The sequence below is a fragment of the Scomber scombrus genome, chromosome 21 (genome assembly GCF_963691925.1).
Source record: "Scomber scombrus chromosome 21, fScoSco1.1, whole genome shotgun sequence".
In the NCBI taxonomy this organism is placed as follows: Eukaryota; Metazoa; Chordata; class Actinopteri; order Scombriformes; family Scombridae; genus Scomber; species Scomber scombrus.
Genome location: NC_084990.1, coordinates 9,842,359 through 9,865,116, shown reverse-complemented (window position 1 = coordinate 9,865,116; position 22,758 = coordinate 9,842,359). Strand labels below are relative to the sequence as shown.

Genomic DNA, 22,758 nt, shown 5'->3' with positions numbered 1-22,758 from the left:
AAACAGAGGGGTGGAGCTCTGGTCTTCAGCGAAGAAGAGCTCGTCGGTATGACACAGTTAACAACGACAAAGTGTCTGTTCTTGTACTTCTGACAGCGCTAAACCTTTCTTTAGCTTACATTTCATTTATTTGGCTTCTTTTGTTAGGCTGTCGTCGAGTTTCATGCAAACCGTTAAGCACAATTAACGGCCGGTGGACGGAATACGAAAGCGGAAGAAGTTTAGCAGCAGCGGCGGGTCAGTTAGCTGAAGTTAGCTTGACTACAGCAGCAGTGACAGGTCTGAACTACACCGGAGCCGTCGATCTGTGCCTCAGCCGGCTTTACTCCCACATCCTGCACTGCCTGGTGACATGAGACGGAGCCTGCCATACTGATTTTTCTCCGATATGGTCGCGGAGCTGTAACCCGACCAAAGCTTTAAAACAAGTCACGGCTCACCAGGAGTGTCAACCTTCATCTCTGCCAACATCCGTCAAGACTGCAGAAATGCTGACTGACAACAGGTAATCATGCGTTTTAATATTCATTATTACACACAATATTACAACTACCTTGACTGAAAGGATAACATTGTACCTAAATCACGCTATGCTGTCTATTTATATACATGTACCGTTTATATTTAAATGTATACACTTCTCTCCCTCTATCTCTTGCTTTTTATATTTTGCTATTATATTATGTATGTCTTTTAATATGTATTAATTTACAATTGTTCTCTAATGAAGCCTCCCAGCCAAAGTGTTTAACACGATTGACAATAAACATGTCTTATTATAATAACCCTAATCCCACCACTCAATATAGTCTGATCACACAGTAAACTGGATTTACACTGTGTCCCTTCAGCTTTATATAGTGATGGTATGTTAATCAATGTGTTCTCATAATGGGAGTGCCACATGCCTGATCATGTAACTGCCTGAGTGTGTGTGTGTTGCTATTTTTGGTCTCCTCTTTCTGGTACTCTGCCTTTCTCCGCCCAATACTCCACTACCCCCCTCTATTCCCCTCCCCCCCTGCATCGTTGCTGTCACACTATCTCTTTCACTTACATGTTCACTACACACTACAATACTCTCATCTTCCTCCATTTCTTTTTTTCTCTCTCAGGAAGCGTCACCGTAGCTGTGACAGTGAGGAGGACCAACAGCTGAGTCCTCAGGCCAAGAGGTCAGGAGGGGGTCCCAGCCTGCTTGTGTCAGATTTGGACTCAGAGGTGAGGCTGAATTGATTGATTTTCTTTCTTAGATCTTTAAGAGTATCACTCAGGCACAGGTTTACCCACTTCATCAGACTGTGTGATGAAGGTCAATACTACAAGGAGGATCAAATTTTCAACTAGGGTCATTTATTGTACATCTCTCAGTTTCTAATGTAAAGCCCACTGACATTAATGCATTGCATATACTCAGCTAAAATGGCAGAAAAAGCTCCACATTTTTATTCACTGCTTCTGCATCTGTCCACAAGGCTGAAAATCAAAGCCCATCTCTGGTTCTGTTTGCAGTCTTCCAGCAGCGACAGCAGTAACGGGATCAGCAGTCCAGAGAGAGCAATAGTGGCCAGCACCAGGCCGTGTATACACAGCCAGAACAACTGCATCTCCCAGCACTCCCTCAGCCCAAAGCCTGAAGACTCTGCCAGCTCTTTGCAGCACGGTTTCCATGGAGATGGCAGCAGTGTCTCCTATGACTACATCAACAGAGTCCTGAGGGAGGCGCACTTCAGCAGTCTGCAGACCAGAGGGCGCCCAGGCTCGACATGACCACGACCTGTGACCCCTTTCCTGACCTTTTGTCCCTCACCCATCAGTGCTGACTTTAGCAGCACAATGGTCCCTCCTTGAAAGCCTCAAGCGGCACTTGGGTCAAGGGGAAGGGGATGATGTGTGGGGAGGTTTACAGATTTTTGGGCATGAAGCCACATCCCCACTTTGCCATGTACCATTTGTGAAGACCATAAGCACATCCGCCTTTCCATGGCCCAGCCACTGTGGTTACTGTGCAGTATTGATGTGTATGTGTGATTGTGTGATTGTGTGTGCGCGCGCGTGTGTGTGTGCACGCACCCAGTGCACTTTATAAAGAGGTATCATTCTCTTAACATGCGTGCGTTAATGATGCGTGGACATTTTCATTGGTGCTAATCACAAGAAAAGTGTGATAATCCAAAGTGCTTGCAAAACTAAATAAAGAGAAGCACTTTACTCAATAACTCATTCTGTTTACTCTCAGCTGGGGAAGTCAGTCGCATGTTTTTATCTGTGAAGTGGGAGTTGTTGAAGGAGTCAGTGGATTTACTCCCAAGGAGCCTCACCAAAACAATCCTGTTCAACAACATTTTAGGCCTTATGTGTTTTCTCTAACCAAAGTGATGAAGTTAGATACTGTTCTTGGCAGTTACTTTCACTATTTAAACGGCTCGAGAACATTTAAGTGTGGTAGGTCAGCGGGTTCAAGGTAATGGAACAGAGAGTCTTCAGGAGCCTCACCACCAAAATCCAACCTCAGATTAGACCCGGCTAATTATAGAGCTGTGATAGCAAGTACTGGAGTCTGTGGCTCATAGAGTGGCACGCTGAGCAGAGCACTTCTAACAAAAACAAGCCCTCGAGAAAAAGGTTTTTTAAAATTAGTAACCAGGTGTTTACTTCTTTTAAACATTCTACATATCGTGTGTATGTGTGTCATAAGCCTGTCACCCATACTGGTTTATGGATGGTTTAATATGACCAATACACTGTGTGCAAATAAAATAAGATGTGATAGTGATTCATATTTTATGTAATTTTCCAAATCATTTGACGTTGAAATAAAGCGTTGCTGAAAGCTGAAGTCTACAACATGTCAATGATACATTTTACAGTTTTATTAAATGTTGCACTTATGTTATGGTTAGAGCTGTAACAAAAACTACAGCAGGTTTTATTTTTGTTCAGCATTCTTACTGTACATGTGCAACAACATGGCTTGAGTTTACTGAGACAAAAACAAACAAAACACGAGTAGCATTCATTGTTCATACTGATAGGCTCCATTACCATATCCACAGTATGCAACACTGTATGGAGCCCCATTTCATTCTAAATTAATTTACTAAGTTAATTATTATGAAATGTAATCTTATCGTAATTTCATCTTCCTTATTTTCACAATAACATTATAGTTTATTTCATAATGGTGTTTTACACAATTGACTTTTATTTCATAGTGCTGTTTTTCCAGCAGAATTACTTTTTGCCAGTGGGTTGGACCTGCACGCTTATTGGCTGATCCTTCTCTGCTGTATGGCTGTAACACCGACTAGTTTTGGAACACATTAGAAGCCAAAAAAAGAAAAGAAAAAAAACTTCAAAACACTGTTGTTCTATCATGAAATGTAGTTTCAAGATGTTTTAGGCAAGAAGTTAGTAGTTCTAACTCAGAATCTGTGGTCGATTTATCAAGATAGAGCCTAATTGAAAATGTGCTCCTGCCGGCGGAGCAGGACCTCACATCTCTGAAGAGTCAGAGCAAATTTTCAATTAGGCTTTATCTTAATAAATCGACCACAGATTCTAAGTTAGAACTGCTCACTTTTCTCCTAAAACATCTTAAAACTACATTTCATGACAGAACAACAGTATTCTGAAGGAGTTTTTCTCCTCTGCCATTGTTTTGTAATGCGTTCCAAAACTAGTTGGTGTTACAGACGTAGAGCAGAGAAGGATCAGCCAATGAGCGTGCAGGTCCAACCCACTGGCAAAAAGTCATTCTGCTGAAAAACAGCACTATGAAATAAACGTCAAATCTGTAAAACACCATTATGAAATAAACTATTGTTATTGTGAAAATAAGGAAGATGAAATTATAAGATTATATTTCATAATAATGAATTTATATAATTCATAATGAATGGATTTAATAAATTAATTTTGAATGAAATGGGGCTCCATGACACTACAGTACAGTATGTTGCTGAAATAACAATGATGAGATGGTGAAGGTGTTTATTTGGTGATATTTTGCATTATGCTGATTGCAGATGTTTAGCCTGACAGTTACACACACACACACACACACAATAATCTCAATAATTATTTCTTCCATTAGTTCTCCAAACAACACTTTTTATAACCACAGACATCTCATGAGTGTGTTTTAATCAATACAGGCTGGAGATAATAAATTATTTGTAAACTAACACTCAGACAACAATTACATCAACATAATAGCTTAGTACCAAAACAATAGTGGAAGACAACTTTCATTTGTAAGTTTATGAGTCCATTGAGAAAGCAGTTGTAGTGCAAATAACACATGGAGGGATTCTCCCCCTCAGAGGTTCATGGCGTGCTGCAGAGGCGTACAAGTTGTTTCACTTACCTAAAGGAATCCTGAGATAAAGCAACTGTCAGTAATAACCTGTAATTCAAGACAACCATACTGAAATACTTGTTAGAAATTAGACAGAAACGTACAGCAAGATCGCTCACAGATTAACAGGACTGCACCACTCATTCATATTTTAAAATAATCTATTTCTCCTCACTCAAGCTGCTGCTAAAATACAGCTTCCAAGGAGGCACCAAACATATAAGAGGTGAAAACCCAAACGTGAGTGAATAAGCTGTCTGTTTAATTATAACCTTACAGATCTGATGTTCGGTCATACAATTAAATCTATTTCTGAAAAGAAATACTTGATGACATCATTGGTTTAACTGTTCCAGCTGTAAAAAGTTGGTCTCTGAGTGGTCAAGAGTTGAGAAATGAGAAGGCCGATACTGGTTGGCTGCTGCCAGATACAACTGAACCGCAAACTGAAGAAGCCTCCTCACTGGTTTTACTGGAACAAGGGAGATACAAGTCTGCTGGACTGTCAGAGTTATGCACAGCTTGACTCTCCCTTAAATTGTCCTCCATATCTGTCTCTGTCTGGGATAGTTGTCTCTCGCTGAGAGGCCTGTCACACAGTGGTCTCCCCTTGGTCACCAGCTCCATACCGCTGAACAGGGACAGTCTGCTCACACTGGGCTGCCCATTCTGTGGCTCAGAGGGAGGGGAAGAGCTCAAGTCTGCGTTACACTCTGAATCTTGAGCCGCCGGTTCAACCTCAGCAGTCCTGACAGGCTCCACATGGCTTTGAGCCAACTCTTGCTGGATGAGAGACCCCTTATCGTTGTCATTCATCAGCCCCCCCGAGGAGCCGCTGTGGGCCAGACTAGAAGGGGAAGATGGATGATTGATATCTGCAGGTGAGATATCAGGCTGGAGGTTCTTCACCTGATAGTGTTTGAAGTTGTCGTCGTCAGCAGAGTGGGTTGGTAGGAAAGGGTCCGAGTATGTAGATGGAGGGAGTTGATTAGGTGTTGCCTGGTGGCTGCTACTTGCTTCTGCTTGCTCGTGCCTGGTAGCGTGTAAAGATCCGCATATCAGAGCCTCGAACTGTCGCAAAATCTGGTAGAGGAGATAAGAAAAATAACGTAAGTATTCTCCAGTTATGTCCTATCAGTCTCAACAAATGTAACTTTTTTCCTCACTGTCTCTCTTATACCTTTGTGGCTTTGTTGGCCACAGGTCCAGGAGGCCCTTCACTCAGCAGACGAAGCTTTCGCTGTGTAGCAGCAAACATTTGCTCCAGAGAGAGGAGGTCAGAGGTCATGAGGCATGCTACAGCACACAATGCCCGCTGCAGGATTGGAGAAATACAACGATACATTAATGGTCGTACAATATCTTAAAGAAACAGGCCTTCATTAGATGGTAAATCAATCATTACCATCTTAATGGTGTTTGATGGATCTTGAAGCCTGCTTGAGAGCAACTCCACCACAACCTCGCAGTTAAGAGTGGAGCACCTGACAGATTAAAAAAAAAAGAAAAAAGGACTGAAATCAGGCCACAAATCCCAACAATTACACAGTGTTAAAAGGGGAAAAAACAGAGACATTAACACAGTAAATAAAGGGAGTATCCACCCAAACTATTTTACGCTTGATTTGATTTTGGATGTACTGACTCTTTGATGAAGTGCTGGCTCTCCTCTCTGGACAGGAAAACTCTGGAGCCTTCAGACAGTCTGCTGATGAGCGCCATCTCTTGACCACAGTCCCCCAACTGCAAGGCATCCACCCTGAAGACCAGAGTACAAAAGGGGTATGACAATAACAATAAATGAGTTTAATTTGCACATGGCGACCTAGTAATCATGACATAACTGTGCACAGGACCTTCTAAGATAAATCTACCGGCTCTAAAACGTCACTGGTTTGACCGATTGACTTTGCCACTCACCGCTCAGACAGGTCCCCGCTGCTTTCTCTACTAGCCCCTGATTGGCTCCCAGTGCCAGCTGACTTGCTGCCCACAGATGCTCTGCTGTAGGCTGCAATGTCCTGAGAAGAGTTGTGAGAGGAGCTGTTGCCGCTGTCGGTCTCTTCCCAGCCGCCTCCGACCTGCCCCGGGCACCACTGGGTCACTGCTGTAGGTAGTGGTAACACTGTGAACATTTATGATAATTCACATCTGTATTTGACACTTCAGAGATTTGAGATTCAAACTTCATAAGCCCAACCTAAGCCCATGTTACCATCATACATATTTCATTTTTTCCCCTTCGTTTTCCCTGTATTGTTTTTCGTATATATTTCTTTGTTTTTATTGGATTGGTGTCTTTATTTTTTAATGTGCTTTCCTACATTATATTAGCTTATTTCCCCCCCCAATTTTTTATTAATGTTTGTTTTTCTCCTTAATGAGGCGGAAGTCCATTTATAGCCTGTGGCATGTCTCACCTTTTGGTTTGCGAGCAGGCAGATTGTAGGCACACGCTGGCACGGCCACCTCTATGGGAGCAGAGGGTGCAACTACGGCCCGATAATGGTTGTCATGGAGACGGATGCCCTGGTGCTCAGTTGGTGGTAAGACAGCGCTGGCTACTACCTCAGCAGCTTTCTGGATCTTATCCAGCAGTGAGTCACTGCCTGCTGACAGCCACACGTACAGAAAGAAACTGTTATAGAAATGTGTGCACAAATGAAAATATGATTGTGTGACTTGTGATGAGGGTAATGGTGTCACTTACCTGTCATCTGCTTCCCTGGATTGTATCCAAAACCCTGCATTCCTGACCTGTGGGAAGCTGCTGAGCCCATACCTGAACACAGAGACACAGGGAACCTATTGTACTCATGGAATCCAGTAAGTAGATTCAATGCTGGATTTGGATTTAAACCCCCATCCTACATGACTGTGTTATTACACAATGTGTGCCATATATGATCATCTTCAATAAGTTACATTTTCTATTACTCACCCATTGTTGGGGTGGCTGTGTTGAGTGGGGAGATGTTGCTTTTGGTGGAAATCATGTCTGTGAAAAGCAACCGGGCTACTTCCTGCAAACAGGAAAAGTAAGAAGCTGAGTGGGTGTTTGCATTGCTGTCACAAATGTATGACTTCTATTAAAAAGATGATGAAACAGAATCTTTTGTATGGGTCACCTGTGCTGTGTTTCTCACTTTCTGGTATAATGCTGTGCCGTGGATTGGATCAGGAGGGCCGCTGTAAACTTAAAAGAGGAAAAACACCCAGCAGCAGTGAACAAAGTGAATATTCAGATGACACAGAGTAGCTGCAGAGTGTTGAGAGTTCAAGGTAGCTAAAAGTTCAGAGTGACTAATGTCTAACCTGATGCTTGCTGAATGAAGGTGGAATTCCTTCTGAGCTCTGTGAGGAAATGGTTGGAGCCATGACCGCAGAGATGGACAAAGATCTTCAGCACCTTAAAACACCAGAAGCAGGAATAAAACCTCAAGTTACTCATAGACTGACAAATTTAATGTAATCTTATGGCCTGAATTGTGAGCAATAACACTGTTCTCACCTTGAGTTTGACATGACAGGACTCCACCTGCAGCCTCTCCAGAAGGTACTCCAACAAACACTGACCACAGCCTGAAGACTCATGGGAGATTTCTACAGTGACGATGGTCAAGGATATAACCATGTAGCTCTACAGGCTAAAAATTGTATTATTAGCAACTTATTAACTCTTCAGTTGATATTAGGGATGTGTTTTCTTTTATATTTAAAACTGCTACTCAGGGAAATAACCTTTAAATCCTGTCATGCTTTTGAATTCAAATCCAAATAATGAATTTCAATCTGTTTATTTTCACTGGACACCTTTCCTTAGATGTATCACAGAGCTTTGATTTCAGCCATTTCAACCCCTTCAAACCATAATATCCATACCATAACCACTATATTTCTGCTTTATACGCTTATCTACACTTTTACCCATTTCATACATCTCTCATATAAATCATTTGCTTGTGCTGAGTCATGTGAACCCACATATTATCAAAATGGCTTTTAGAAGTTACAGCAGAGTTACGACTCGTAGATAAATCACATCTAATGCTGCCAAAGGATACTTCCAATCTCTTGGAAAAGGTAGCCAGGACAGGGGTTTTCATCATCTGCTGTGGCCTTCATCAGAGTTGGGACCTTTAGCAAGGAGGGAGAGATGGTGGACAAAAGTCTAGATCATACAAGTTCAAAGCTGACAGTGAAGGTCTTGTGCAAAATGATGTATCCCATGAGAACTGCATGTTCCACAAAACTGTGCAATAAAGTCTGAAACGGAGACAAAACTTGGCAGGACCCCATGGTCTGACTGCCAGCTTAGTCCCCTCCACAACATGACGTTAAAACTGATGCATGCAAACCTTCTCTTATGAAACCTGTATAAAAAATAACCTGACATTTGCAGATAAACAAACCAAATGTGTTTCTTCATACTGTTAGCTAGCAGCCAAGCTAAGTTCCTAGCCAAGCTAATGATAAAGCTAAACAGCTTCAAACAGACACGTCAACGCTACGTCTCGTCCGTCATGCTCCATTCAGCTGTTCATTATTTTCACCTCTCCTAATAAGTGTAAAAAGAAACTTACTTTCTGAAGAAAAACTAATCGTTCCATAAATGTGGCCATGATTTAGCAGTCCTGGCTGGTTACTCATCTTCCTCTCCGGTGTACGAGAGGGGAGGCGGGGCTTGAGCTGACAGCTAGCCAATCAGACAACAGATAGGAATTTGATTGGCTTTCTCTTTGAGCACGAAGGTCGAAAAAGAGCGAATCGGTCTCATGAAAACTAACACTCACGCTTTGATTTACAGGGAAATAAGCGAATCACATTGCCGAATATTCAGACGGACGTTTCCTTGATGACAGGGTCAACAATATGGCGCTTACGTATCTACAATATTCTTTTAAAATAGTTGTACATTTCTCAGTACATTAACTTAACGCAGCGGCGTGGGACTTATCGGTTGTTCTTTATCGTCCTCGTCGCCTGGCTTTAAAAGGCTAGCCGTGCAGCTGTTACCTGCCTTAAAAACAGCACCATGTCTGGGTCAAATGTGTGGAGCCGCAGCCGGGAGAGAATGAGACTTTTCCCGGAGCTTTTTGCGCAATGTGCGGGAGAGGTCAGTACCGACAACAGGAGGGCCGGGATGCTGTTATATCTCAGCAAGCTCAACTCATCAAGTTTTATTTTCAACTGGGAATGTCAGACAATGAAATTCTTGCTGCTTTTGCACATAAAGAAAGAATGAAAGAGCTGCAGGGCATCCATTTATTAACAATGTATTATCATTCACAACTGCAGACTATTTTAATAAATGACCTGCTGAGTATAACTGCAGCCCTGATGTCTTATTAGAAAGTGTGGAACATTTCTTCCTTTATTATTCATAATCATTAAAGTTTTGGAGGGGTCTAAACGTGTGTTCAAGGACACACAAAGCCTGGCAAGTGTGAATGCAACCTGTTCCAAAAAAGTCTTTGAAAACGGCTTTATAATTCTTATATAATACTAAACAGATGTTGAAAGCTATGATCATTGTGTAGTGATCTCCTTAGTTTTGCAGCTGATTATCAGTGATACTGCACAGTGTAGATTAAAAAAGCATGTCAGTCATGAAAATAGTAGTAGGGAATATGTAAAAGTTTTGGGTTAATTTGTTTGGCATGTTCAGCTTTATTGCCTCAACATAAAACAGGATTGCACAGTAAAATGTAGATGCAGCCCCTGCACAGAGAAACAGTTTTCAATGTTATACAAGGATACAATAAGTACAATTCAACAGAAATGCAGTGTACAGAATATATATATATATATATATATATATATATATATATATTTTTTTTTTTTTTTTTTTTTGTCAATTCACAGGCCATTCTTGATGCTTTCACCATCAATGTGAAACAGTGACTGACATTGTTAACCTGTGTCTGATGTCATCCTTTGTGTGATTCAGGCAGCAGTTTATGGAAAGTGTGTGACAGCGACCACGACAGGCAGACAGGAACTGCAAAAGGATTTGTGTGTCAAGGAATTTCAAGCACTGAAGTCCTGTTTTGCAAATGCAGTAAGTGATAAAGTCAGTAGTCTTTCTGCTGGTGATTTGTCACAATGATATATGCTCATCATATAAATGTTTTCATCCATTTTTTTTACAGGCAAAGAAAAAAGCCAAATGAAAGGAAAGCGTCCTGGAGTGAATTCAACGGAGCAACCTCACATATCAGCTGTTTAATGCTGTGGAAGATGATATTAACTTGCAAGTGTTGAGTGGACTTTAAAAAAAGCACTTTCACTACTTGGTCCTGTGAATGAACTGAATGTGTGTGATTATTGTTGCAGTCAAGCAAATGTGTTTTTAATAGGACTGCTATTTCTTATGTAAGACACCTCCACTTGTGTGATATAGACATGTTAATTAAAAAAACTTGTGATTTCAGCCATGGCTGTAATATATTTTTTATTCATTCTTATCAGCAAAATGTACAGAAAAAACAACACACATAGAAAAATAGCCTCTTGTAAAAAGCAAAAGGTCCAACATGTGTTGAAGTGCTGACTGATGGAGGAATTTTCAGAGAAGTTGGGTTACTACAAACATAATCAACATTTCTTTCCACCTCAGAACTCATTTCCTCCTAATTACTGTACTGTTTACAGCAAGAGAGGCCCAGTGGAAGAAAAAACAAAAGACCACAAATTGAGAGAAACATTTCCTTTGATAAAACACTACTGCAGCATATGTATTACTAAGGCACTGAAAAAAAAAATCAACAAAAGAAGAGATACTGAAAACGGAATGATTACTGACTAGAATCATAGATCCAGACAGTCTGAATCAAGCTGCTTCATTGTATACAGTTTATTAAACAGTAAGGCTACAATCTGCTGTACGTTGCTGTAGCTCCAGCATGAATTGGAATACAGTTACTTTCATTTGAAACAACACTTATGAAAAGGGCTTGAACCAACATTGCTTCCAATATGCTGTAAATAAAAATAAACATTTACAGTATATCAAAAACAGACCAAAAATACACTACAGGAGACAATACAGCACAAACACAGACTCCACAAGCTGGTAAATGAAGAAGAAGAAGAAGAAAAAAAGGAATAAAAGTAACTAACATACAAACATGAAACATTTTCCCTGTCAATGCACTCCATAAATTTGTATTTGCATAGATTTATATACATTTCAAAAGTTACTTTCTTCTGCCACAACACAAAAATAAGTTAATATTTACATACTCTCTGCTCTTTAATAAAGACTTTGGATTATTTTCAGAGTGATGGAAACTGTCCCAGCAGACATCCACTTGGACTGCTTTAAGGTTCTGTGATTTGTTTGTAAGAAAGCATCAAGAAAAGAAAAAAAATGGTCCTTTGTCCACAATGTTCTGAAGGCAGGAGAAAATGTAAGGCAACAATATCACGGTCCACAGTATCAGGAGGTTCTGGAGAGTCCAACCAATAAGTGAGAATGTGTGTGTGTGTGTGTGTGTGTTATTTGGCCTCTTTGTCCTCTGAGGCTTGCTTAATCTGCCTTGAGTGCACCATCGCCCCGGCCAGTAGCTGCTCCTCCAGGGCTGCATGCAGGTTGGAGCCCCCCAGCTCCAGCAGGGGCTCCAGCCCAGGCATCCCCCCGGACACCCTGGGCGTCCCCGGAAGACCTCCATCCTCTCTGGGTCCCACTGCCCTGCGCTTCCGCCTTAGATCCATCCCTCCCTGGTCCCTCGCCCTCTCCTGTGAGCCCTGGGGGTGAGCCTCAGCTTTGACGGCCCCGTTGTCCGCGGCCTCCTTGGGGTCCGCCGGAGCGCCGACTTTCTCTTTGAGGTCTCTTCCTCCATTCTTCAAAGCTTCGCCGTCTCCTCTCTCAGCCCCCTGTGCAGCGTTTTTGGCTTCTACATCTTGCTGCGGCTGGGCAACCCTCTCCCTCGCCTCCACCGCCTCCTTTTCTTTCCTCGCTCTCAAAACTATTTCTAATTCTGCTTTCTGAATCTCCTGCTGGTGTCTCTCTTCTGCAGCTTTCTCCTGTGTGAGTTTCGCTTTGGCCTCTCTCTCTTTCTCCAGCTCCCGTTCTCGCGCCAGCTTCTCTTTTCTCTCCCTCTCCAGTCGTTCTTTTTCCACCCTTATCTGCACTTCTTTCTCTATCCTCTCTTTCTCGAGTCTCTCTTTCTCCAGCTCCTGTTCTCTGGCCAGTATTTCCTGTCTCTCCCTCTCCAGTCGTTCTTTTTCCACCCTCATCTGCACTTCTTTCTCTATCCTGTCTTTGTCGAGTTTCTCCTTCTCTAACTCCAGTTCTTTGGCCAGCTTGTCCTGTCTCTCCTTCTCGAGCTGTTCTTCCACTCTTGCCTGAACCTCTTTCTCCATATTTTCTTTTTTGAGATTTTGAAGTTTCTCTTTTTCTTTGTCTAGTTTGTTTTCCTCTTCTTTAATTTGGGCCAGGTCATTCTGAGATGCGGGCTGATGGTCATCAAGTTTTTTCTTTCCCAGTGGCACTCCCCTCGCCCCCAGCTCATTCTGGCTATGTGATTCTCCCCCCGGTGCAACAGGTTTAGCAGGTTCATCCTCTTTGTAAGCAGCTGGAGCTTCTTCTTCTTTACTATCCCCGACCTGAGCAGCCTTATCCCCAGCCTGGACTTGATTCTGGGCCACAGCGTGAGGCTCAGCTACCCCAGCTTGTACAGCTCCAGCTCCAGCTGCCTCCTTGGGCTGCTTCATGTCTGAGGCCAGGCCAGAGTCTTTAGGCTTTGCTGCTCCACCTTCCACCGCTTCCAAGTGCTCCTGAATGCCTTTCTCTGCCTCTCCTTCTGAAGCGGCCCCTTTAAGTAAAAAACACTTTAAAATTGAACAAAATGACCACCTCTAATAACTGCGTTCTTGGTTTATGTGTGGGCACTTAAAGCTGTGAAACATTCTGTGAATACTCACCAGCAGGCTGCTTCTGGTGGATTTCTTTGTGCTGCTCTTGTATGACAGCCAGCAGTTTTTCCTGCTGGTCAAGAAGTCTCTTTTGTTGCTCGTGCTGCTCCTTGATCACCTTCAGCAGCACCGCGTGGTCCAGCTGACCCTCTACATGGAGATGGGGACATTGAATTAAAACACGTCACAACCCGTTCGGAGAACCGTGCAGCAGTTAGGGGCTCTGTAAAAAGCTTAGTAAGGATGATCTAGGGCCAGTCTCTAGGTGAGAGGGGGAGGGAAATAGACAAAAATCCTCTATGGCTTCGCACTATCTAACACAGACCTATTCACACGTACATCTCTAAAATAAAATAAAGCTTTAAACATAAACTAAGAGTGACAACTATGTTAGAGGATGGGGTGAGTGCATTATTTAGTTAAATGATAGAAACACAAATAAATAAAACTATATATGTATACAGAATTATCTATAAACTTGACAGATAAATGGCCCACTGGGTGAATTACAGAAAACCTGAGCAACAGACCAAGATAAAGAGAAGAAGAGGGAAGAGGGACTTCATACCTGCAACCAGCTTTTTTATCACTGTGATAGGAGTCCGGCAGAGAAAAGAAAGAACAAAAGGGGTAAAGATGGAGGAGGAGAGAGAGAGCAAAAGTAAACAACAGAATAAGAAAGTCAACCAAAGCCAAAAAAGACTGCCGAGTGTATCAAGCAAGGTCAGGAAGTAGGAGAGGGAAATGGAATTTGAATACCTCCGCTGCATTTTACACCATTTGTACCTTCACAAATATAATAATAGGTACGATGAGCAAGAATGGAGAGATGAGATTACATTGATAAAAACAGAGATGAGAGGAAGAGGCAGCGCCACAGATAAATGCTTTGACATTTATTAAGATACAGCCTGAATTTGCTAATTAAAGAAAGTGTTGTAATTTATTCTTAATGTGTCCACCTTCTAGCAACATGCCTCTATCTTGTATTTCCACCCGTATGTTTTTAAGAACAAGTTTAAAGTCACAACACTAGCTCTTTTTTCCATTTAAGGCTGAATAGAAAACAGTCATGGGCTAGGCCTTATGTCAAAAGGGGCCACTGTGCTATCCCCACAAGGCTGCAGCTGTGTTGCATTCTGGTCTATGGAGTCTATTGTTGGTGGAGAGACTGGTGTCCACATGATGTTTAAGCTGTATGAATGTTGAAGGTTAAACTTACACCACATCTAATTCATTGTAGAAATTTAAAAACTTTAAAATGTATCGCCAAAGCAGGCCTTTTTTTTTTTTTTTACCTAAAACCTTGACCAAAAGTTTTCTCCTCCACTCACCGTCCATCTTTTCATCCGCTGCGTCTTTGCCGTCTGCAGGCGGACCCTCATCTGCAGCGGGGTGATGCTCTCCCTCAGGAGGTGGAGCTGAAGGGTTACCAAATAACACAAAGTCAGGGTCGGTGCTGCATTTTTCGGGAACAGAGTTACACGAGAACAGAGGCGAAATACTCACGTTTCGCTACGGCGAGCGCAGGTTTGTCCACTTTATCAACTTGTTCGGCTGCAGAATCTTTCACGTGATCTATGTTATCTGCTGGTTTCAGTTGGGGAACATCTCGCTTCATGCCCTCTTCTTCACCTTGCTTCTCCAGCACCTCATTGGACAGGACCTCACCTCCACCCAAGTCCACTTCCTCTTTCCTCACGACGGGCTCTACAGGCTTCGGATTCTCTTCTCCCTTGGCCTCTTTTTGGTCCTCCGACTTCACAGCATGCTTTTCTTCTCTTTTGGGTTCTTGCTCACCTCCTCCTGCAGGGGCAACTGGCTGTTTCTTGTCCTCCTCCAGCTCTGCGTTGTTCTTTCTTGTGTCTACCATGACCTCATCGTGAGGGATGGGTGGCTCGTGGCGGTGCGCCTCTCCCTCTGGCACCGCGACGCCTGGGTGAACAGACGAGATGTCACAAATTTTACTCGGTTCAGTGAGAACCAGCTCAAATTCTAGCTCCAGTTTGGTTTACTTACCAGCATCAGGACGGTCCAGCTGCACCTCTGCCTCCTTCTTCCTCTCAGGTACTTCCACTGGTCCTTTAATCTGGGGAGGTTCAGCCGGCTCCCTTTTCACAGGTTGTGCCTCCTCAACAGCTGGGACGTCTGGTTTTTCTATCTCCACTGGCTTCTTGATCAGAGGCTTGTCTATATGTAGAAACACACAAAAACACTTATTATAACACAAGCTACTGCAGATGGATGTGTATGAAAATGCAATGACAAAGATATTTCCGAAATTCTTTTGCCAAACTCTGGTTCTCCTTTAGCAAAAGATTTATAAAACCATAAAATTGAAGTTTAATGGGATATTTTTTTATTTTTCCTGCATTTTCGTTTTAGCTTCTGCAGTCAGTCTGAAAAATATGAGACACATTACTGCAACTCATTTAAAAGAATCGTAAATGTGACACCTCACTCATCCCAGTATTTTCTCTTGTGTGAGAAATTGTTGTATTGCATTATATTGAATATTAACCCCCGACATGTATTCTTTATATTCTTGTACGGAGATGTTTATTGTGCACATTAACTGCTAACATTAAAACAAAAATAACACCCAGGAATATCTCACATGGTTGTATTTCTGATGAGTGGCTCCACTAGGTGGCAGCAAACACTGACGATAGCAAGAGTGACACAATTGGTAAGGTGTATAATAAATGAGAGGGAAAGAGAGAGGGGGGGTGGAAGAGAAGAGAGAAAAGGGGAGATGAATTCAACATTTAAAGTGACAAACAGGAAACAGGTGTGGATGTCAGCGAGCATGGGTTTCACCTTCACAGAGTAAGAAAGGAAAGAATGCACTAAAAGACAGAAAAGGGTATGAAAGATGGATGGGAAAAAAAGAAAGATGTTTCTGGAAAAAGAATCTGAGATGGACGAGGGAAGAGGAGGAAGTGAAGGGTGAGGATGAGGAGCTGTCTGGACTCCTTTCCTCTCCTTCTCATTTCCATTTGCTCCCATCTGCATCCTCACACCCCCCTCCTCCCCAAACCCATATCAACCCCTTCCCTTTATACAGTCAGAGCTTGCAGGCATTTTATAGCTGCCACAGGAGATGTGGGGGGAGGTGGGGAGGGTGTAGACCATGTTTTTTGGAGGGGGGAGAGGGTGGGGCGGCAGGAGAAATGAACAGAGGTAGAGGGGTGGAGAAAAAATTGCTGGAGTTTGAAGGGCATCACTCTCGCTCCATCAATGTCAAGCACTCAGCGCTGCTCTCAGATATTATCAAGAGGTTATCTCCTCACCCTGCCTGTCTGTCTGTCTATCAGTCACTCTGTCTGTCTCCATCTTTTCTTCTTCCAGAGATGAAAGAAAACCCCTTTTCTTTTCTTTTTTTTCCTCTACGCCATAGCTCTGCGCTTTTGTTTTCTTGCCCCTCACTACTGGCTCACATTCTCTTAAAGTTGCTCTTTTAGGGTGCTGCGATCCATGACTTTGAAAATAAAATGAGGAGTAAACACGTCTCTCCTGCCGCTGCTGCCTTTTTGCATGAAATAATTACATGCGGTGCACTGCTGTCCAATCTCAGACGCTGCAGACAACCCTGGGCTCTGGCCCGTCGAGGTAAATGTTTCCACGGCTCATTAGTAAACCGCTTTCATCCACAGTCCATCAAGTGGGTAAGTGAACGCCAGCCATTAGCGCGGGTCGTGATCTTTACCGTGAATCTGCAGAAGGTCCGGTAGCGGCAGGTTGTTCTTGTCAGGCGCCGGAGGAGGAGGAACTTGGACTTTGACCCCGGGGCCGCTAGCTGAGATCGAAAGGGTGGTAAAGGTGCTGACCAGGAGGATGCCCAGACCCACGCAAAGCACCAGCTGCAGGAACAGGAGAAAAAGAGCAGCAGCACAACAGGTCAAAAAAACAGTCAATTAACATACTTTCAATGAGCGAATGATTAACGAAGTGCAAGCTCTGTAGACCTGAGAGATGAGGCCATTCTTCTGGATCTTTCTGTAGATGAGGGCAGGGCATATGAAGCAGATGAGGCTGCCCATGGTGGCTCCGGTCAGACCCAAAATGGTTTCCACTGAAGAGAGAGAGAGATATAAAAGCAGAAAAGATTTACAGGGATTATCTTGTTGTCCAGTGGAGCAGTGATTTCTAACCAGGGGGTACTTCTGTCAGGGTGTACGGTTGTTAAACAAGTGAAGAGTTACCAAAAGGTAATGGAAATTTTCAGCTAAAAGATAAATTGAAGCGCCCTTGTAGCCTAGAGATTACAGGGCATGCCATATACCCGCTACGTCCCTAGTTCAAATCCACCAACTGTCCATTAAAGGCAAAAAAGCCCAAAAAATAATAATAAAAAAAGATAAATGGTTTAAACTATGAGCTAAACAGTCAAAACAGTCCAAAATAATTAGCTAAAACAATGAGCCAAAAGTAATACATAAACAGCTAAAATTTCTAGCCTAAAGTAACACAGACACTGTTTAAATAATTAGCTTCACGTAATGTGTAAACAGATGAAATATTCAGCTAAACACAACAAATGTAAACAGTTGAAATTAAAGTCACACATAGTGTTTAAATTATGAAATTAAGCGATGCGTAAATAGCTGAAATAATTAGCTGGAAGTAATTTCCAGCTTCTCCCACTCCAAGTGATGAAGCAAACTTGACCAAAATGACCTAAACGCTGACTGAATTATATGAAAAATTATTGTAACAATGTTCACTTTTATGTAGTGTTTACTTAACAAAATCAATTAAAATAAACACATCTGGAACATAATCAGTGCTGTTAATGAAGGGCTACTTGAGTCCGTCTGACTTGGAATGTGGGGGGAAGCGCTGCTGTAGAGCACATTGACTAAAGCAGTGGCTCAGACACTTCTGCATCTTTTGCTAAAAAACTCAAAACACTCCCCAAAAACTACGCTTCTTATCGCTATCTCCATTCATACCTGCCTCTGCCATTCACAACCAGCCCCCTCCCCTCGGCCCCCACGCTGCCGGCTCCCGTCCATGGCACCCTGCTCCTGGCAGCGGCAGCAGCGAGTGAGCCCCGGCCCCACCCTTGTGTCTGTGGACCAGGCTGGCTGGGCGTCGGGCCCGGAAACCCATCGCTCATCCAGAGGACGGACACCATATTGTCTACCTCAGATTTAGTGTCCATTCTCCCCGGGGTCCTTACCTCCCTTCTCCTCAGTCTATTAGCCTGATTAGATACACAAAGAGCCAGCCAAACCCCGCTCTGTGTGTGTGTGTGTGTGTGTGTGTGTGTGTGTGTGTGTGTGTGTGTGTGTGTGTGTGTGTGTGTGTGTGTGTGTGTGTTAACCCAATTTAAAAGTTTAACAAACAGCCAGCATATAAAAGGATGAATAAAACATAAACTCATGCTAACCTTTACATTGCCACCATTTTGGAGACGTTTGTTGAGAAGGGACGAAAAGAGTCGAAGGCGCTAACAGAGAGGCCTGCGTTAGTGTGTACACGGACCCGTCTGTGTGCGTGCGAGTGTGTTTGTGAGAATGAAAGAGTCTGAGAGAATAATAGCCCTATCTTCCTGTCTGCCGTCTAAAAGGAGATAAAAGTTAGGGCCCTGATTTAAGGACTGTGTTAGAGTGTGACAGTCACTGACTCGTAAAGTCACATTCACACACGTCGTAAAGCTCCCCGGCTACTCCGCCCACATAAAGGAACACATGCACCTTAAAGACCTCCAGTCGGCGAGCTCGCACACACGTACACGTACACACACACACAGGATGTACCGTTGGGGATTAGAATGCCTCCCAGCATGGTGCCAAACACAATGCAGAGGGTGATCATCTTGAAGCGCAGAGGAGGCATGTATCCCCCGGCTGCGAACGTCCCATCCTTCTGCTGTGAGACACAAAACAAAGAAATATGAGAGAGAGAAAAGAAAAGAAAAGACGAAAGTAGAAGAAAAAAATCACTGACATGTTGCAGTCCTTCTTGGCCTCATTTCTTGTTATCATATTGCCCAAAATCAGTACAACCAAAACAACTACTGGTCTGGTTCATTTAACAAAAAAACACACACTCACACATATAGTACTTCCCCTTCCCTTAGAGGAGAAATTAAACAGTGTACATGCCACCAGTTGTTCTAAACTACATGATAAATGGTATGTGTCAGAGGATTTTAACAAGTCGAGATGTGTTTGTGTGCCTGGATATGATAAACGTTCGATTGACGTCACAGTTGAGTTGCGTAGCAGGTGTTTAGATGGAGCTCTGTTTACAGGGAGCAACAAACTTCTGCTTTTACTCATCAAACTGTCTAACAGAGAGGATGCGAGTGCTGCGATAATGAAGCGGTGAGCTGAACTGTAAAACAAACATATTAAATTAAAATATAACAAAAGCAGTACCAGTAAAAAGTTGGGCGAAGCTGGTGTACATAGCATTTAAACTGTCTTCAACCCTTTACGGTACAGGAAGTGTCTTAAGTGGCGTTCGAGGCTCACCTGCTGCTCAAAAAGCATGGTGTTGATGGCCTGGCGACACGGTAAGATCATCATGGGGAATCCGACGGCCACGGACATCATGAAGCCCACTCGGATCATCTCCGTCACCAGGTTGGACGGGAAGTTCATCAACACGTTGCCGGCAATGTTCTCGGTGAAGCTGACGTAGCCGAAGAAGCCCACCTGTGAGGGAGGAGGAGGAGGAGGAGGAGGGCGCATAGGAGGAAAAGGAGTTAGCACAAAGAGGGAGTGTTGAATATAAAGCAAGTCATTATGTTTCTTATTGTTTTCTACATGAAAATGTGTGTGCATGCGTAACCCTGTTGTGCTGACTCATGGAGACGTTACCTTCAAAGACTTGTTTCATGTCAGTTTAAAATAAATAAAAAGTCCAATTTCACCATTGATACAAATATGAAAACAAAAGAAACATTAAAATTGGCTGCTGAGTAGATTTAATAACTTTAGAGGCGCTGTATTCTAGAAAAGGACACCAGAGGACAGCAAATCACAACGTCTCCATGTGACAGCACTGACGGAAGGTAGACAGGACTGGTGTGGATGGAGGGGGAGGGGAGGGTGGCATGTGCAGGTGTGCGTGGAAGTGCAGTTTGCACTCACAGTGATGTAGAAGATGGTGACTACGTTGAGGGCCGAGGTGAAGATGGTGCTCATGCGTTTGACGGACGGCTCATCCAGGCTGTCGTAGGTCGGCAGCACCTGCCTGTGAGAGACAAGCAGGCCCAACACACTCTGCATGCTGCGTGACAACCACACTTCTTGCGACTACTGCTGCTGCGTTCATGTGCGTGTCGGGATTATCAGACTTTTCGCTCGCGGGAAGTTACGCCTGAAATCTGGCGGGGAAAGTTGGGGAAATAGGAGGGCCGCTACCTGTTATGTGGCTATGTTGTGATGATCCTTTCTCTGCTGCGTCGGCTCACAACATGCAGCACCACCAATTTGGTGGTGCTCTGTAGATTTTTTTTAATGAGCAGCCATATGGGGGCCCATTTGTGCCACTAAATAATCAATTGATGCATCACTCTCCTCATGTCCTTGTCAGTATCCTACACAGATAAATGATTTATTCATTTATTTATTAGGCTTGTTTAGCCCATTAGAGTTTTAACACTCATCAGCAACATAAATGAGTTTTTTGTGTCTTATTTGAGCCAATCTAAAGTCATTCATGCAAACTCACTACTGTAAAAGTGTGAGTATCTGTATTATTTGCTAATTAACACAGCTCACTTTTAATTTTAGCCAATTAAACTAAAATAATTTGCTTAAAAGTCAAAAAAACTCAGCATAGTTTGTTCATTTATGTTGTCTTGATATATTAATGATGATGATACATTCATTTAACATTTTAACAAGCAAGTTTCATATTTGGATCATTAAGTGATGTATTTTTTTAATTATTAACTCAAATAACAGGCCTCCAAACTCTATATAGCCAGTCATAAATCAGATGCTAATGTGTCTGATCATAAAGTTCATCGGTACAGACTGTGTGTCCGTCTGCACATCTGACACGCACATGAACACAACAAGTTATTCAGCATGTGAAAATATGTAATATTGTTAATATTAATTATTTAACAATGACTGTTTCCAATCATTTATGGGTGCACAAAAGGCAGTTTTTCAAAATATGAGTGGATTGAAATAATGTCATGGCAGTGGGGGTGAAGGACGTAGAGAGTGTTTGTGTGTGTGTGTGTGTGTGTGTGTGTGTGTGTGTGTGTGTGTGTGTGTGTGTGTGTGTGTGTGTGTGTGTGTGTGTGTGTGTGTGTGTGTGTGTGTGTGTGTGTGGCAGAATGGGTGACAGTAGTCAAGGCTGGCTGAGGTTGAACCTGAGACTGACCGACTGTCTGTTTGGAAAGCCAGGTGTCTCCCTCTGTCATTTTGTGCTCTATGCTATAAGAGGTTGTGAGAGGCGTGGAGCGGACCGTCGGCGCATTAACCAGCGAATTTACAGGCTTTATATATAACAGCTAGTGCCTGGCAGGTTTTAGAGCATTATAAACTTTCCTGGCAGACTCTTTGTGCTCGCCTCCTCTCTCTCTCTCTCTCTCCTTCTCTCATATATATATATGTGAAAGGAAGAAACAAGAGGAAAGAAATTAGAGAGAGAGAGAAAGAGAGAAAGAAAGAGAGAGAGAGAGAAACCATAACTTTCTCTGCCTCTTGTTCTCTCTTTGCCCTTCTCTCTTTCACACACTCTGGTTTTATGAGCGAGCGCTGTCCCGTGGTGCTTTTCCTTGACGCTTGTTTAATCTGCAAAACCAGTAAATCTCATAGCCAAGGTTAAATAAAACGGCATATTGTAAGGGGGGAGCTAAAGCACCTAATGGTCACTCACTCAATAGTCCAGATTCAGAAGGCTAATGTGTTTTTATTTGCTTAACGCTGCCCTTAAACTGAGGAAATATGACGGAGAGCGACTTCAAAGCCGACGTGAGGAAGTGTGTGTGTGTGTGTGTGTGTGTGTGTGTGTGTGTGTGTGTGTGTGTGTGTGTGTGTGTGTGTGCGTGTGTTTCGAAGGTTGGACTGTGTGCTGCAGATAACATCATTAACTTGGAGTTTAAAGCATGCTGACAGTAGCATCACAGAGGGACATTTTTGCCGCACATGTTTTTCTTATGTCCTTCTATTACAAGCTAACTGCTCCTCACGATCCGAACGTTTGGCCAAAAAAACAACAGGGCCAGCTCTCATCCCCGACATAATGGTGATGTTAAGTAATGTTTTAACTGAAAGTAAACACATTTCATGAATGTAATAAAAATCCAATGTGCTGAGAGCTGTTTAATCAGCCTGTGAATACATCAGTGTGTGTCTGTAAGATGGCGGCAGTCCAATGTGTTGATTAGTGGTTTGGCTTAAGCTGCCTGCCTCCTAACGGAGCGCTTGCCTCGCTCAGCCTGACCGCAGGCCAAGAAATCACCCTGCCAAATATCACTCAGCACTGCTAGTGGGAACTGACGC

At 43.0% G+C, this 22,758-nt stretch overlaps 4 protein-coding genes across 6 annotated transcripts in view; 2 read left to right on the top strand and 2 right to left on the bottom strand.

Moving 5' to 3' along the window:
• Nucleotides 1-34: 34 nt before the first annotated feature.
• Nucleotides 35-2,816, top strand: si:dkey-21c1.1 (uncharacterized protein LOC100150256 homolog). The gene is made up of 3 exons (XM_062442806.1): nt 35-505; nt 1,116-1,221; nt 1,513-2,816. Exons 1-3 carry the CDS (start codon nt 489-491, stop codon nt 1,768-1,770), a joined length of 381 nt encoding a protein of 126 aa, XP_062298790.1. The 5' UTR covers nt 35-488; the 3' UTR covers nt 1,771-2,816.
• Nucleotides 2,817-3,993: 1,177 nt separating this feature from the next.
• On the bottom strand, nt 3,994-9,013 carry tepsin (TEPSIN adaptor related protein complex 4 accessory protein). Of its 2 annotated transcripts, none has more exons than XM_062442705.1 (13): nt 8,944-9,013; nt 8,425-8,497; nt 7,872-7,963; nt 7,676-7,769; nt 7,489-7,556; nt 7,302-7,383; nt 7,071-7,142; nt 6,781-6,972; nt 6,281-6,485; nt 6,006-6,119; nt 5,766-5,844; nt 5,541-5,675; nt 3,994-5,443 (listed from the first exon to the last, which is right to left on the bottom strand). In XM_062442705.1, exons 1-13 carry the CDS (start codon nt 8,980-8,982, stop codon nt 4,742-4,744), a joined length of 1,947 nt encoding a protein of 648 aa, XP_062298689.1. In that variant the 5' UTR covers nt 8,983-9,013; the 3' UTR covers nt 3,994-4,741. The 2 variants fall into 2 exon arrangements, with proteins under 2 accessions (XP_062298689.1, XP_062298690.1); XM_062442706.1 differs by having other exon boundaries at nt 6,281-6,467.
• Nucleotides 9,014-9,222: 209 nt separating this feature from the next.
• ndufaf8 (NADH:ubiquinone oxidoreductase complex assembly factor 8) lies at nt 9,223-10,784 on the top strand. The gene is made up of 3 exons (XM_062443108.1): nt 9,223-9,476; nt 10,311-10,421; nt 10,513-10,784. Exons 1-3 carry the CDS (start codon nt 9,396-9,398, stop codon nt 10,531-10,533), a joined length of 213 nt encoding a protein of 70 aa, XP_062299092.1. The 5' UTR covers nt 9,223-9,395; the 3' UTR covers nt 10,534-10,784.
• Nucleotides 10,785-10,797: 13 nt separating this feature from the next.
• slc38a10 (solute carrier family 38 member 10) overlaps nt 10,798-22,758 on the bottom strand; it is a 22,087-nt gene continuing 10,126 nt past the window's right edge. For both annotated transcript variants that reach the window (XM_062443105.1, XM_062443106.1), the window contains 10 exons: nt 20,386-20,488; nt 19,765-19,947; nt 19,045-19,156; nt 17,248-17,354; nt 16,989-17,142; nt 15,299-15,469; nt 14,789-15,214; nt 14,614-14,700; nt 13,289-13,429; nt 10,798-13,179 (listed from right to left, as the gene is read on the bottom strand). In XM_062443105.1, the coding sequence (XP_062299089.1) occupies nt 11,861-13,179; nt 13,289-13,429; nt 14,614-14,700; nt 14,789-15,214; nt 15,299-15,469; nt 16,989-17,142; nt 17,248-17,354; nt 19,045-19,156; nt 19,765-19,947; nt 20,386-20,488 (2,803 nt within the window). In that variant the 3' untranslated portion in view covers nt 10,798-11,860. The remainder of the gene's footprint in view (nt 13,180-13,288; nt 13,430-14,613; nt 14,701-14,788; nt 15,215-15,298; nt 15,470-16,988; nt 17,143-17,247; nt 17,355-19,044; nt 19,157-19,764; nt 19,948-20,385; nt 20,489-22,758) is intronic.